A 17,367-nucleotide genomic window follows, 5' to 3' on the forward strand; every position below is an offset into this window, starting at 1 on the left:
GCAGCAGGATACACACAGTTTACTCCCCCGACAACAGCTCTCTGACATCTGAGAGGTTTGCTGATCTGTACTTTATTTATTTATGTGTGTGTGTGTGTGTGTGTGTGTGTGCATGCTTGTATTAAATGTGTATACGTGCTGGGGATGGAGTGTGTACCGTCCACGTACAGTGATTAGCTGATGGTCTTTCTTCCCTTTCATGTGTTTTTAGTCTCCTCTGCTTTGTTCCCTTTCTTAATTACAGCCGCCTCCTCAGAGAGCATGGAACCCACTCCCCACTTCCACAGCAGCAGCGGCGGCGGCGGCGGCAGCAGCAGCAGCAGCATCCCATTAAAGCCATGCACCCACCGCTTCCCCCTTCTACCTTTATGTAGAATACAATTAAAAACACAGTGAGATCAAAAAGATGCCAGGAGCTTGATGAGGATGATGTTTTTCAGAGAAATGCAGATTTGTGTTATTGATGGCTGCCCCATTTTGGAAATCATTATGGAACAGCGAGTAATCAGTGGAGCTGTATCAGCATTTTAGTCGCTGACAAACATCAGCACCACCCCCAACACACACACACACACACACACACACACACACACACACACACACACACACACACACACACACACACACACACACATACACACACACACACACATACACACTTACACATGCAGGGCCATATACTTTCACCAAAGTGTTTAACTTGGTTACTGACCTTCTTACTTGGTGCCTCTGTATTTTAATGCAGTTGTCCCTATTAGACTGTGTAGTGCACTCTTGACTCATTATTGTTGCATTTGCCCAATTAGATAACATCTGTACAGAAAAGAGCTGACAGATCAAACTTAAAGTTCAAATGTAATCTCACTTTGTGTAAAGATATGAATACTACTACTACTATGATTATTACTACTACTGATGATAAAAATAATAATACAATACTCTCAAAAAGCCCAATCTCGCCACTATCTGTCAGACTCATTGAGCTCTTTATAGCAACAATGGTGGGGATTTCATGAAGCTTGTATAAAAGAGGTGACAAAAAAGGGGCGTGGCCTGCATGTTTATTTACCTTGAATCTGGGAACCAACAATTAATTTTTCTGCTACGATTAATTTTACTCCTTATTTTGCCCTTTTTGCTTTACCATTCAGAAGTCATCAACCAATAGCTCATTTATGAATGACCACATGTTGGCGCTACCTACACCAAGACACCAAGAAGTAAAGTCTGTTATTTTATGTGTGAGGACCAGGAGCAAACACAGAGCCTTCTTGCAGAGAATCCTACTTTAAAATGGGTTTTGGTGGCTAATGTTCTGCCCCTTTGCTCTCTGTACTTTTATCACACACACACATCTGTTGTGTGTGCTGTAGATTCGGACACAGGAAGTTACATGTTACTGCATACATACTGTAAATGTGGCATTCCTACCTTAGATGTTTAACAGCCAATTTATACTTCCCACATCTGCGTAGCCATGAGGTTCTGCTTGTGTCTGCGTGACTTATATTTTGTCATTGCAGATGTTCACACACCACCATTAATGCTTGCTGACTGCATGCAGGAGACTGTAGGGAGAACTGGGAGAGGAAAAGGGGGGAAAGTGTTAACGTGGGTTTGCTGTTTCCACACTGGCCTGCTCTCTGCTTTGATTAACCTTCTTCCCCCCAGCAGGCACCAAAGCGGAGCATAAACAGGACCAGGATGCAGACGGCAGACGCAGTTCTGTCCACTACCGTCCCTGTCCCCAGTCCTCCCACTGATGAATAACACACAGATGACTTTCACCTGGTGGTGCATTGTGCTAGTTGGATGGCTCAAAGGTTTTTACCCCCAATCAGATCCCATCAGTAGGAGGCGCTACAGAGAAAAAGAAGGGAAACTAAATATTTAATTTAATCGCATTGTAGCTTTAAGACAAAGCTGCTAATGGAACAAATGATAGAAAATAGGAAGGAAAAAAACATTTGTATTTTCTTTCCTTTTTAGTTCCTAAATTTCTTCTTTCATCTTGGATTTTTAACATTTTTTACAAGAGTAGAATTTTTAAGGAAACGAAAATTAACAAATTCTGGTTTCGTTTTAGTCCTCAGTGCTTTGGCCCACATCACAGCTCTATATATAACCTATACAATGTTATCAAATAAGATCATGCACAATTTATTCACCGGTTAAGTGCTAATTCTTTCCATTCCGCATATTAATAAACATTATTTTACTTTGAAATTCAACTAAAAGGATCTGAAGGTCACACAGGAAATAACTTTAACCTTTACATTTTGAGTTTAATCTACTTTTTCAAGTTAAATTTATATTTACGGCACTTCCGGAAATTAGCACAAAAGAAGAATAAATGATGAATAAATGTTTCTTAGTTACGTTGTTGATGGTTTTTGCTTTTTTACATTCCCGTTATTGTTTTGTTTTTTTAATCTGCAAGCGCAAAGATGTGGATCTACTGCCCCCGTGTTCAAAAAGAAAATTGTGTGTGTGCGTGTGTGTGCGCGCGCCCGTGTGTGTGTGTGTGTGTGTGTGTGAGAGAGAGACAGAGAGAGAGAGAGAGAGAGAGAACAGGTGGGGTTTGGTTTTGTGAGGGGAACATGTAATTAATTCAGTTTTACCTTTTAAATAAATGCAGCAGAGACGGAGTAAATGTGTGAGTGTTAGAGGCAGCCAGGCTCCGCCCCCTACATGCCTGAGACTGTTCATTATAATAATGTGACTTTGTCGCTCCTGCATCAGAATAGTGAACACGCCTTACACTGAAAATACCCCAACAGAAAACCTCCTAAAATCTGTTTAATTCTATGAGGAAGCTCTTCAATCAAACCAGTAAAAAAGACAGCTGATACAAATATATATAAACTGATATTTTTTTCCTGAACATCTTCCAGCCCTCTAATATCATATTTCATACACGCCCGCAGACATGCCCGCTGTCCCTATGTTTAATGTATAAAGCAGCCTTATAGCAGATAGAAAAGGCAGATGATAAATATGCATGTATTCAATTAAGGGTATTACAGAAGCTGGATTTGCATAAGGATTTAGGAGCTTAACATCATATTTGTGCTATAAAACTTCACAATAGCCTAAACGTAAGCTTTTATGCAAGGGGGGGGGGGGGGGGGGGGGGGTGCAGGTCAGGGGAAAGAAAAGGGAATTAAAAATGAGTTTCAACGAAAATTTAAATTCTGATTTTGCTGCATAAATCTGCGGCCAATGTCCATGTCAGAAAAATGAAGATAATAAATATTAAAGGTATAAAATTAATATGGAATTGAATGTCTGGGTGGATAATCAATAATCGACAAATCGTCTGTTTTGTTTGTTGTCGTTTCGTTCTATCTGAGTGCTGGATTTGACTTTGAGTGGAACACAATAAAAGGCAAAGTGGTGACGTGATTTGGTGCTCTGTGCTCCTCAAACACGTCCGCTAGTGACGACGTGACCACTTTCCCCCTCCTAATTAAGAGCAGATAGCTAATTATGAAGAGTGGCAAGGATCGGATGTGCCGCGCGCCCAACCGGACACAGACACCGCGAGACGCAATCTGAAGAGGAAGGGGAGGAAACGGAGATATCGATATTATAAATGTTTACATATTTTTTTACGCGTCAAACTTCAGGCTGAAATGACACAACAACCCCATGGATACACGCTTCTACTCTGATACACACTCCTAATTACTATCCATAATATCTCCTTATTCTCGTATTGATGTAGCGTTCAGGGCCTTCTGAGACAATTGTTTATTTCAAAACACGCGAGAAATAACAAGACGTTTGACTTGAAATCAGCATGCAAACTTTCTTCCTTCGTTCTACTGGACCAACAGAATCAGCTGTGTTGTCTTTTATGAATACTGATACAGTAAGAGGAGGAGGCCAAATTGGCAGATACACACACATATATATACACACACACACATTCACACACAGGGCTCTCTGAGAATGGTTTGGTTTGGATTCGTGGTTCAACGAATGAAATGAATTCAAATCTGATTGAAGACGTAATAACGTGACTCTTTATAAGGGGTTTTATTTGGGGGAAACACTGTAAAAAAAAAAAAGAAAAAGCAAAAAAAAGGTTCCCGTTAAGAAGCCTGCACACACTGATTCTGTTTAGATGCCATCTGGTGCCATGAGAACCTCTGAGAGCAGCACAGACGCCTCAGCAACCAGTTTGGAACCGTCTCCGTAGAGAGTGTGTGTCACTTGAGAAGGGGTCCCAGCAGCCTTTCCACACAGACACACACACGCGCACACACACAAACACAAACACACCTCAGACAAAACTCTCATCCCTCTCTCCCTCTCTATCTCTCCCTCTCTCTCTCTCTCTCTCTCTCTCCCCCCCTCTCTCTCTCTCTTTCTGCAGCTCACATTCGTACTCCTTCACACCCGCACGCAGACTCGGGTTCGCGTCCGCCCCGGTCTATCCGCGCTTCTTCTCCCTCGGAGGCTTTTTCCGAGGCGCTCTCTCGCCATAAAGTAGCCGAACACTTTGGTGACAGCGGAACAACCAATGAACATAAATGCTGCGCCGTGACGCAACGGGGCCCCGTTGATAAGGAGCTGAGAGTCCAACCGGGGACCTGAGAAGGAGGATATTTGGGGGGCCAGCGAGCGCTCGCCTATCATCAGTCACCGTAAAGCAACTCCTCCTCTTCTCTTACGCACATGTGCGCTGCCTCCCGGCTAAAGACAAAACACTAACAGACTACTGTAAAGGGAAAACTGCCTCTGCTAGATCAGCCGACGGGATTTTATGAAGCATTTTTCCTTTTTTTCTTTCCTGCAAAGAATAAACAATTCCAGCGACATAAATCACCAACTTGGACTGTCAGGGAGCTGGAAGAAGCCTCTGCTCACACTGTCAGTTTGGTTTGGAAATATTTCTGCCCAACACCTGACAGCGCTGCTCATTGTTCTGCAGAAAAAAGGAGATAAATTCAAACGCCAATGTCTTGCCGCTTTTCGAAATCCTGAAAATATTACTCCCGGCGAGGAGGAGGAGGAAGAGGAGGAAGAGGAAAGGAGAAGGCATCGGTGCCGAGACCCATGCAGCGAGGGATTCTATAGTTGGTATGTTTATCCACAGAAAAATGAACAGAAACAATCTTTAGCGGGAGAGATTCATAGAGATAGAGTTTAGAGCTGAGAGCAAAACCGGAGCGCCACAGAGAGAGGAGGAGAGAAGAACCCCGGCGTTCATGATTGAATTAATCATAGCTTATTAATAATGAGAGCTGCAGAGATTTGGATGGCGGTTTCCATTGGCAGATGAGAACTACTGTGGAGAACACGTGTCCAGTTTTTGCTTCATATTTTTTTTCCCCCTTCCCTGATCTGGATTCTTCACTTTGACACAGCAAAGAAAGGAAAAAGAGATTTAATTTCTTGAAGTGGCATTGTTGCACAGACGTGTAGCTCTCATGGACATCTTGGCTTGCAGATCCGAAGAGAACAGTTATAATATCCTCCCCTCTGCGGCAACCATGCTTTTCCACGGCCTCCCTGGAGGCGACGTGCACGGTGTGGTGGAGGAGATGGACCGGAGAGGGAAGAGCGAGTCAGCGGCCATCAGCTCCGCCATCGATATGGGGGAAACAGAGACGGTAGGACCCCCCTGGACCTGCTCCGGCCCTTTCGGCTTGTTAGAGCAGGGCAGCATGGCAGCTTCAGCACTCCTCCACACATGTGACACCTCACACACTTAAACACTTTGCTTCAACCATCAAAACGTTTTTTTACTTTAATTCCCATACCCGGAATCAAAATCTCTCTAATATCCAGGCTGTAATTTGAGTTATTGGACACACAGAGGCCTAAAAACTAAATAAACACAGAGCAAAACTTAAACTCACACCAAAACACTGTCAAGAAATTTAAAGAAACTCAAATTTTGCTAGTATTTATTTTTTTGTATTGATGCCGTTCACTTCTTCTTCTTCTACATTTTAAAAACTACAAACTACAACCAAACCCAATCAGCCTTTATACTGCACAGGCAAGTAGAAGAAGAAACAGATATTTTAGCATAAATCTCAGCAAATAGGTACAAAAATTAACGTCACAATTTTTGTTTTATTTTGAAAATGCATGCTAGCTTTATATGACGTAATGTTAGAATTTATTCAACCAGAAACAGTAAATATAATAAATGAAAAGGTGTCCAATATATTTGGATCCTGCTTCGTTGTTTTCCCAATGCTGTCAGCAGCATTGAAGTGTGTGTGTCCACTTGTTTACGTGTAGATTTGTTTTTAAGGCCTTGCCAAGCAAAACGTCTAAAGTCATTTTTTGTTGGACAGACAGAATGAAATCTGCCACACACACACACACACAAACAAACATATACTGATATTCCTAAAGGAGCTGCTGCTGCTGCTGCTGCTGCTGTGTGTGTGTGTATGTGTGTGTTATCGTTTAGTAACTTACAAGAGTTGTAATTGATGCTTCTTTTGATTTCTGCACCCTCTCTAGTCGTCAGAGCATCGAGCCTACAGCCTTTACATTATCTCTCCAAAGATTTAAAAAAAAGAGATATTTCACTTTTATACGGCTTTGGATAAATAAATCACTTTGACTCAAACATTTCTAGGGTTAATTGTGTGTGTGAAGCACTTAGTGAGGCGCTGGTATCGCTCTATTCACACTTGAGATCTCCTATGGTATCATTTTGAAATTGCTGTAAAATTGGTTTAGTGTCATTTGCTTTACTCTCTTTGAAATCACTTAAATTATTTGTGATTCTTTGTAAATATCTCCAGATTATTAGTGTATGTGTGTGTTTTGTCGGTCCTGCGTTATAACATAATACCGGTGTGAGGAGAGTTGCAGGCCTTACTCCTATAGGGTTGAAACTGATTGTGAAATAATACATCGTGAAATAACGCCCGGTTGGCCCTTCTCTCTGTGTGTGTGTGTGTGTGTGTGTGTGTGTGTGTGTGTGTGTGTGTGTGTGTGTTTGTGTGTGCAGTCCATGCCGTGTATGAGCAACGAGCGCGTGGCTCTATGCGCAGGCTGCGGCCGGAAGATAGCGGACCGTTACTACCTGCTGGCTGTGGACAAACAGTGGCACATGCGCTGCCTCAAGTGCTGCGAGTGCAAACTCAACCTGGAGTCCGAGCTCACCTGCTTCAGCAAGGACGGCAGCATCTACTGCAAGGAGGACTACTACAGGTACACACACACACACACGCACCCACGCACACACACACACACACACACACACACACACACACACACACACACACACACACACACACACACACACCGCCTGACTCCCAAGTCCTCTTCCTCACTGATGACGCGACCCGACATTCCCCTTTATTTTGTATCCAATTCAACATGCTTTTTGGTTTTTAAAGCGTTAAATAAATCCAAACAAGTGATCAATAACGAAATGACGAAGCCTTATTTCTAATTCAGAAGTTTCTCTCCACTGGAACGAGTATCTTGAACACAGTTTGAGTGTTAAAGCGGCCGTAAATCAGTGTTGTCATGTCGTTATTTTCCCCATAATTCCAAGCCATCTTTGGAAAGTTGGAATTAAAAAATATTTCAGGTTATTGTCAGGTTCAAACAAACAAAACTTCACTGGTAAAAAAAAAAGGTGATGTTTCAGGGTTAGCAGCTCTCTTGGGAGTCTGACCCCTGCACCCCCCCTCCCCCTCACAGTGCCTGGGACACATTAACCACTTGAATTATTAATTATTCTTAAATAAGAACGGTGTAAAAATCATGTTTGAATCCATTATTGGCTTCTAAATAAAGACGTTTGGTTCTAATGATGCGTCTTTCCAACAATAATGTCTCCTGTGACTCCTGATTCAAAAGATGAGCAAAAGTGAGTTTTGGAACTATAACATAAGTCTCTCTCTATGTGTGTGTGTGTGTGTGTGTGTGTGTGTGTGAGAGAGAGAGAGAGAGAGAGAGAGAGTGTGTGTGTGTGTGTGTGTGTGTGTGTGTTTGCACTCACTGATGGGGCTTCTGTGTGTCCGCAGAAGATTTTCGGTGCAAAGATGCGCTCGGTGCCACCTGGGGATCTCCGCCTCGGAGATGGTGATGCGGGCCCGGGACCTGGTCTACCACCTCAACTGCTTCACCTGCACCACCTGCAGCAAGATGCTCACCACCGGGGACCACTTTGGCATGAAGGACAGTCTGGTCTACTGCCGGCTGCACTTTGAGACTCTCATCCAGGGAGAATATCAGACTCATTTTAACCACGCGGACGTGGTCCCGCACAAAGGGCTCGGCCCGGCAAACACGCTCGGACTATCCTACTTCAACGGCGTGGGCACAGTGCAGAAAGGCCGCCCGAGGAAGAGGAAGAGCCCCGGGCCGGGGGCCGAGCTGGCGGCTTACAACGCAGGTAAGAGAGGCGCAGAACACAGCATGGGGACACTTCACTGCTATATGAGGCTGTTGACAAGAGTTACTCTATCGACATCCTGACCGCCATGTTCCGATGCTTATTGGGCTCAGAAGTGCTGGTCGATGTTCGATTCTGCTCGATTTTGGTGACAGAAACTTAGACAGCAACTAAATCGCTCAGTCGTTCGGTTTTGTTTGGTGTCAGTTGGAGCCTCAGCTGTGACTTCATCCAAACTTTACCACAGCAGTGGAAGGAGTATTTTCATCCCTCTGAGCTGTGATAGTCTGACACTATAATCATCCAACAGGGAATTAATGGAATTTATAATGAGCGTATCACATCGTAATCTTCAGTTATTATGTCATATTATTATTTTTAACTATAGAGACCTCATAATATCTCTAATTAACCGGTTATAACTTTAAGGAGACGTAACAATATTCTAGATGCTCGTTTTTTATATATACTATTAATATAACTTCAGGAATTAATTTCTATTTATAGTTTAAATAAATAGTATGTAACACTTATTATTATTTCGGAAGTATTATGATTCTCAAATATGAAGTCATGGTGATTCTATTGTGAATCCTATAATTTCCTTTGAATCTTCCTTTAATGGTTCTATATTGCAGTCCTTCTGTTGGAAATCGCGCCTTTATAGTATTTATTGAATTGATCTCAGTTCCAGTTGGTTGATTTTAGTTCAAGTTCCTTGTGTGTGTGTGTGAGGGTGTGTGTGTGTGTGTGAGAGAGAGAGAGTAATAACAGAGGCATGTTGTGTTATGTTGAGACCAAACAATGCACATGGAGAAGTAACGGTTCAAGTCGGTGGCTCGTGAGAAAGCACGGGCAGGAACACGCAGCAGCACGCAGCGGCGTGTGTGGAGACGTCACTTTAAAAAGCTCTAATGTTTGCTCTCAGGGAAATCATGTGAACGAAGGAAAAGGAAAGAGTCCTGAAAATAAGAACCCTGAATCAGCTGTTTCCTTTTTCCCAACGTTACCTTCCAGATAGAGAGACAGGCTGTGATTTATCCCTGCGTGCCTCAAAGTATATAGAGTATTATATAGGTGTTTATGTATATATTTGTTGTAGTTGTTGGTTTTAGATTCGACAAACTATCCAAGAATCGACTGAGAACATATTTTTTATTCTTTGTCTCCATTGGGGATTAAAAAACATTTTTTTTTGATGTTCCGCCTTTTGCTTTCACCCCTTTCCACTTGTCAGGCTCTATAGAGATCTGCAGCCCACCCTCCCCCACCCCTCCACCCTCCAACACACACACACACACACACACACACACACACACACACACACACACACACGCACACACACACACACACACACACACACACACAGAGAGAGGGAGAGAGAGAAAGAGAGAGAGAATGCAGAATAGAGAACAGAATAGAAAAGAGAGAGAGAGAGAGAGAGAGAGAGAGAGAGAGAGAGAGAGAGAGAGAGAGAGAGAGAGAGACCAGAGAGAGGGCACAAGAGAGAGATTACATCACTTATGAGTTGTCACTCCAGGTTTTGTTTTTACTCTCAGTCTCACTCTTTGTTTATCTGCTTTTAATTAAACATAATTGCATGCCAACTGACATAAATAACTAGATCACATGTTTAAGTGTCAATCTACACAGTTTATATAAAACTTTAAATCAGCAACAATTTAAAAAATACCTTAATTAATTATCTTATTTAAATTTCAGCTTCATCCAGATTTCTGTAAACTGTGTGTTTATGTAGATAAACTGCACAGAGAACAACAGTGTATTTAAATAGAGTGCCTTCCCTTTAAGTGTATGTGTGTTTGTATGTGGGTTGGTGTGTGAGTGTGTGCGTGTGTGTGTGTGTGCATCAGGTGGTCCCTGCCGCTTATTTTCAGCACAGTTCATATTCATGCAAGCAAAGCTGAAATATTTCACAACACAATCTAAAAATATGAAAGCAGTCGTAAAGAAATTCCAACTCGAATGCTACAGCGAGAAAAGAACATTTTTTTTGTTTGTTTGTGACATGGTAGAAAAAAGTGACAGAACGAAACGAATTCGAAAGGAGTAAAGAAAAACAACTTCCCACGATTTCAGCATGCAGTTGTTTACCTGGAAGAGGCAGTGCGCCCTCTTCTGTCTGCAGACACAAACAGCAGCACAGTGTCTCGCTGACATCTTGCCTCATGGCAACATGTGGTGACCTGGGAGAGCAGACATGTCCAGGATGTTATTGCTGTTATTAATGAGATGTAGGAGAAGCAGGAGACACGCAGGAAGCCGTCTCCTGTGTGCTTCTGTAGAGATGCTGGAGCATATGCTTTGGCCAGAAAGCAACATTTGTTCTGCCTGGTGTGTATGGGCTAATTAAGTGAAGTGTTATTCTGATGGTTTTCACTCACTTCATATTCATCATTGCCGTGTTCTGATATTAAACGGGGAACTGTTATGCATGCAGCAACACTTTGACTGCTGCCAAGAATTTTTGCAGTCTGGGACAAATATATGTGTGTCCATGTAGCTGAAGCTAGACTAGCACCTCCCAGGAAAGCAATGGAGAGGGAGAGAGAGGGAGGGAGAGAGAGAGATGAGGTCAGAAGATAATCTGCAGCTAGAATACAGACAGACACAGACACACAGGAGGTCAGGCAAGCAGACAGACACATTGTGTGGCACTCTGTCAGCCCGCAATGTCACTTGATTTTATGCATTAACAAGACAAATAAGCCCTCGCACTTTGATTGATCTTTATAGTTAATAGACTTTGTTATTGCCTGTTCCGGTTGCAGTGGTCAAAAAAAACTTACAGATATGCAGCGATGGAATCAAACTTATGAGGGAAAGTAGTTCAAGCGTTGCATGCGTTCTACCCCTTAAACACACTCTCTGTCTCCTCAGCAAAGCTTTACTGCAGCACAAAAGTCTTCAAAAGAACAAACTCTGTCGGGTCTGTGAGAATCATCCGACCGTAAAAACGTCTGCTTCCACCGAGGACATTTTATGAAGAAGTAAATCATCTTCTAACAACCATTAAAGCATGAACTTCATTTTCAGGCTCTCCTAACCTACATCATGCACTAAGTCTTTCCTCCTGTGGTGCAGCAGTAAACCTGGCTGTTTCCATGGATAATGGTGGCCTGCATGGACCTCAACCTGGCTGTGGCTTTCACTTAAAACTAACTTTATTGGCATTTTTAAAAAATATGATAATATGTTCTCAATTTAGGTTTGTGCCTCACTCACACGTTTCCCTCAAGAAACTGTTTTAATTTGAATATGAGTCTGTCTTCTGTCCTGAAAAATCAAGGGAATGAAGATAAATGATAGAATAAATAATAAAATAAAGACTTATTCTCTTTCGCTTTAATAAAATCATGATATGTTCCGGTTAAATCTCCCCAAACTCTTTTTACTTGCAATCTAGTCCAAAAAGAAAAGTGTTTCCTGTTTATTTAATTTAAGTTTATTTAATTTAAGAGCCAATGGTAGCGGCCAAATACGCGTAGCAGATACAATTAAGATAAGATAAGATAAGATAAGATAAGATAAGATAAGATAAGATAAGATAAGATAATGCTTAAAATAAAATATATTAAATAAAAGAATCAATGTGCCAATAAACAAACTGTTCAACTAAACATTATTTAGACCGATACCTTAAATAGAGACTATCTCGGTTGATGACAAAATGAATGTTCTGTTCTGTTGTAATGCAGCAGATGAGATGTCATTATGCATTGTGTGAGCTCGTCCTCGAAGGTTGCCTTGGTGTTATTATGGTGTTAGCATAGGCAGACGGTTGGTGCGTTGGTGTGTTGGTGTGTTGGTGTGTTGGGGTTATCAAGTGTGCACCTCCTTCCTCAGCGCTAAAGAGACAGAAAGGAAACGTGTTAGGAGAGACACATTGAAATTGCAGTCCAGGGTCACAATTCTGATCTAGTGCAAAATTGTGATGTGATTCCTCTGATTGTGATTCTTTCTTTCTTGAGATTTAGATTTATTTGAGTTAAAAACAACAAAAAACACACACTTGTCATCAGATACGCACATGAAAACTTGATTTCCAGAGGTCGTGAAGATTTTGGGAGAAAATCAAAGTGGAAGTGAAACATGTAGCGTTCAGCTCAAACACTAAAGATGAATCTTTGCTCCGTCTAATCAGGCTCTCTCTCCTTCTGCCTGCAGCGCTGAGCTGCAATGAGAACGACGGCGAGTCCATGGACAGGGACTCCCAGTACAGCTCCAGCCAGAAGACAAAGCGCATGCGAACGTCCTTCAAGCACCACCAGCTGAGGACCATGAAGTCCTACTTCGCCATCAACCACAACCCAGACGCCAAGGACCTCAAGCAGCTCGCTCAGAAGACCGGCCTCACCAAACGGGTCTTGCAGGTAAATGACTCTTTGACCTTTGTGTAATAAAGGAAAACTAATCACTGTGTCGCCCGCTGTAAGATGCCTGATGCTTTCCTGAGAGAAACCAAAACGCCTTTTGCTCTCTCCTCTCAAACTCTGGAAACATGCAAGGGAAAAAATCAGTGATTGGCTTTTTTTCTTCCTTTCTTTCTGTTAAGTTTTTGGGTTATTGCAATAAAATTCTTACATTGCATGCAAGAAAAAGCAAATAAGTTGAAAAAAATCAATCCACCCACACTATCAACACATTTGTTGAGGAAAAATAGATGTAAAACTCCATAATATTTGGTATAGTTCTTTTAATTGGAATGCAAAAATTACCTGAAAATAATAAAGCCATGAAAAATGAGAATTGTATTCCTGAGTCTGTGATGCTGAGGAGTGAGAGCATCAAAAACAAAAGTGAGGAAAAAGAAAGCAGAGCAGAGCATTTGATTTTCACAAAGACGACAGCAAATTATCGAGGGGACTGAGAAGAAGAAATGAGACAAAAAGGTTTCTGAACCCCCCCCCTCAAAAAAAAACACACCAAGAAACATCCCACTGCTTTAATTAAAGCTTGAGGAAAACAAAGCAGTCGTTTTGCTTTGATGCCTTCTCGTTTTCATGTTATTCCAGCTGAAGCGCTCACTCACTCGCTCTCTCTCTCTCTCCCTCCCTATTCCAATGTTCCATCATGATTCCATCACTAACACACTACAACACTCTGCTTCGCTCGCTACTGTTTTATTATTCAATTAAAGAGCGAACGTCAAGTGAGAAACAACCCAAATCTACTTGAAAGCCCTGAAAACAAAATCATGGGGACATCTATCATCTATCATCATCTATCATCCATCATCAGGGACACTGAGGACAACTCTTTCTGTAAGGACAGTGGTCCTACAGTGAGGCTACCAGCGGGGACACAAAGGACATGTCCTCCGCTTTCTGTGGATTATTATTATTTTCTACGGCATTGGGAGCTTACAAGAAAGTGCTGAATATCTAGTTTAAAATTGGACATTAAACTTGTACATTTTAACAACGAATTATCTTTATTTTTTAGTTTTAAGTCCGGATATACTGCTTTTACCATTACTGTCCATATATTCCTTATTCAACTGAGAAGCTCATTCTGGCAGTCAGCATTGAATATATTTAGCTGTTTTATTAAAGAGACTCACTGTAATAATGCTGAAACATACAGCAGATTGTTCAGTATACAGTGTGTTTTCGTTAGGTAGAAACTCAGACTGAAGATTAAGCTGAAGTCTATCAGATTTCCTGAAATTCATACCCAAGCTGTGTGTGAGCGTGTATATCAGCATAGCCGTACAGATTGAGCTCTGAAATCAAAGGTGCAACTTAAGAAATCTTGAATGTTTGAATCGCTCATTGTGAACGACTCAGGCATTCAAGATTACTGAAATTGCACCGTATCTGCTCGGTTTAAGGGTTCCTAGTCAGAGAGCCACAGATAATGGACCCGACCAAGTCCAGTCCAGACCACGGGCCCTCCTGAAATATGTCTGTGTGTGAAACCAAGTGTAAAAAGCTCGCCAATTATGTACCAAAACGTATAGATTCATTCACTTCATGCTCTTTAAAATATTCTACCAATACAGAAAAATGAGGAAGCATCCATTAATTTCACTACAGTTGACAGCATCTACCAAAACAAGAAGCAAGAAGCATACCTGCTCTGTTCTTGTGTGAGGAAAACATAAAAGAAATGGCTGCACTGTTCTACGGCTCGTGCTGACTGAATTTTCTGTGACCAGCCACAGAAAAGTAAAGGCTTTTAGAACTTTAGTACACAAAAGCAGAGTGCCCCGGCTTCCTGTTGTCAAGGATTCTTTTATCCTCGACTCCAGTCAGCACGTCTACAAACAGTCTTCAAACAGACATTTGAGGATGCTTGCTGTCTGCTCTGCTTTACAAAACAATAGCAAAGGGATTTCGGGACATCAAATGGACCGTACTAGTGTTTTTGATTGTTTTAGTCCAATAACTTGAAGTTCTATTTACATTGAAGCAGGTTATGTTAAAGCTTGGGGATTTCTTTCCTACACTCCAGTGGTAATTGTTTCTTTTAAATGCATTGACATGAAGTGAAACCGAAGTCTGCTTAAATGCTGCAAATTACTTTGAAGCGTCATGCCAATGATTTTGCACGTTTTAATCTTTTTACTACAAATGATATACTGTATATACTATCTCATACTACATCACTGCTCAGGCTGATCAGTGATTTGAGCTGCTGCAGCATGTGGGTGGAGAAACTGATTATCATCCATTTGTATGGTGTGTTTAATGTGACTTTCATTTATGACAGTGAAATGGTCTTATGTGCTGTAATTGTTATATATATATCCCACACTGAATGAAACCACATCCAGTTTTAAAGGATACCTGCCAGCCATCATGCTTGTGGGATAATTAGAAATATGAATGCGACAACTAGAGTTTCATGAAACACAGTATCCTTAGGACAAATTAAGCTGATTACTTTTCCCCTCTCAGGTGTGGTTCCAGAACGCTCGGGCCAAGTTCAGGAGGAACCTGCTCAGACAGGAGAGCACCGGAGTGGACAAAGCTTCGGATGGTTCCACACTGCAGGGGGGAACGCCGTCGGGCCCGGCCTCAGAGATCTCCAACGCCTCCATGAGCCCCTCCACCACCCCCACCACCCTGACAGACTTGACCAACCCCACCATGCCCACCGTCACGTCGGTGCTCACTGCAGTGCCGGGCGGCATGGATGTCCACGAGTGTCGTAGCCCGTCACAGACCACGCTGACCAGCCTTTTCTGATGGACGGAGCCTTGCTTAAGACATGATCACCTTCCCCACCCCTCTCCATCCTGGATCTAAAACTGAGGACTCTTGACTCCTTAAAACATTACATGGATTAGAAAAGAGAAGGTAAAGGAAATTCAAAAAAAATAATTTTGCTCTGAGTCAATTAGATACTATTTGCATAGTGAGGCAGGCAAGCCTTACAGTTGGAGCAGTTGTTGTTATTTTGATGTTGTCTTGTTGAGAACAGAGGAGACAGTTTGCATTTTTCAATGTTTACAGAAAGAGACTGTGGGAAAAAAAGCTTAATTTTTGGAAATTATTTTTTTTCCAACACAGTATTTATGTTGTTGTACAAGAGTCACTGTTAGAAGGATTGTAAAAAGTTCTTTTCTTTTGGAAATCTGAGATTAAACACAGGTTACAATATCCTACGACTGCCATGTGCCTTATAGTCCATTTGATCTCAACGGCTGTTATCAAAGGCTGACCAAGATCCTGAAATAATGATTTGATTCAGCAGAGAAGACAGACATCAACGACCTCTGTGGCTTGTGTGTGTGTGTGTGTGTGTGTGTGTGTGTGTGTGTGGGAGTGCTTGTGTATGTGTGTGTTTCCTGCACAGTTCCTATTTATATACGTAGGTGTGTCTGCATGTGTGTGTTATTGTACTGTACAGTACAATTTAGAGCAATGGCAAACTGATTATTAATTTGGAAATTGTAGAAGCCGTGGTTCTTGAACTTTCTCCTATTTAACAATAGAAGACTATATAAGTGCAGGCCGACAACTACAATCCTATTTTTCGCCTATCTAAGAGCTGAAGTAAGGAGGCTGTGCTTTAACTGAAGTCAAAGCCGCTGTAAATACACACAAGCCTGCTTCTTATAGCTGAAGCACATTTAAACAATTACCAGGTATTGTCAGCTTTTCAATCTAGATAAATATCACATCAGGACAGTTTATATAATTAATAAATCAAATAATGATATCATGTATGGACTATTTCATTTGTTTAAATTGTTACACAGCCCGTCCAAGCCCAAATTGATATGGCAGTCAATGGTTAGATGTGAGTTGAATACAATTGGAACTAATTTGCAGATTTTTGAGGATATGAAACTTAAATATATGGTGACAGTGAGTACGTGTTCTTATTGCGATTATAGGCAAAACTGCAATTAACCGTACGAACAGAATCAATTGGATTCTGCTGTTATGCGAGCGTGCATGATAAACGCAGTGTGAGGTGAGTCCTCCTCTTCAAATCAAAGACGTTTACATGCCTGAGTAAATTCATTTACAGTCACATAATAGAGATCTGTTACACATACCTTCGGTTTGTGCTGATATCAAATTCATTAAAGCCTATAGAGGATGATTATGGTTTATAGATGATGTCTGTATTTGTTCCGTAAACAGCCTTCAGAACCGAAGCAGGCCAAGCTTTCTAACTTCCTAAATCTACACTTAACTGCCAAATTTGTATTCTTCTCCAATAATGCTGCACTGAATCGAGCAAAAATATATGAAAGCTAATTTACCTAAAGAGCAAAACCAAATGTCAACTTAAAGGACTATCTTATCTTATAAAACGGCATTCAATCTTTCAAAATCAGCAGCTCCAGGTGGATGATTGGTGGGTTTACTGTGGTGGCTATCGGGTGTGAATGAAAGGAGAAGTGTTCCTCTGCGGCTCTTCATAAACACACACAGGGACTTTTCAGTACAGACAAGCAGATCTCTGTGTTAAGTGTATAGCTGCATTCATGGCCTTAACGTATT

At 41.6% G+C, this 17,367-nt stretch overlaps 1 protein-coding gene across 1 annotated transcript; it reads left to right on the forward strand.

Annotated features, from left to right (window-relative positions):
* Positions 1–5,438: 5,438 nt before the first annotated feature.
* lhx2b (LIM homeobox 2b) lies at positions 5,439–15,597 on the forward strand. Its single transcript, XM_076149492.1, has 5 exons — positions 5,439–5,621; positions 6,986–7,188; positions 8,013–8,383; positions 12,572–12,777; positions 15,307–15,597. The coding sequence occupies exons 1-5, from the start codon at positions 5,439–5,441 to the stop codon at positions 15,595–15,597; spliced, it is 1,254 nt and encodes a 417-aa protein (XP_076005607.1).
* The last annotated feature ends 1,770 nt before the right edge of the window (positions 15,598–17,367 follow it).

This window comes from Genypterus blacodes, unplaced genomic scaffold, assembly GCF_046128005.1.
Source record: "Genypterus blacodes isolate CSIRO-AG114 ecotype Tasmania unplaced genomic scaffold, CSIRO-AGI_Gbla_v1 ptg000045l_1, whole genome shotgun sequence".
Classification (NCBI taxonomy): domain Eukaryota; kingdom Metazoa; phylum Chordata; class Actinopteri; order Ophidiiformes; family Ophidiidae; genus Genypterus; species Genypterus blacodes.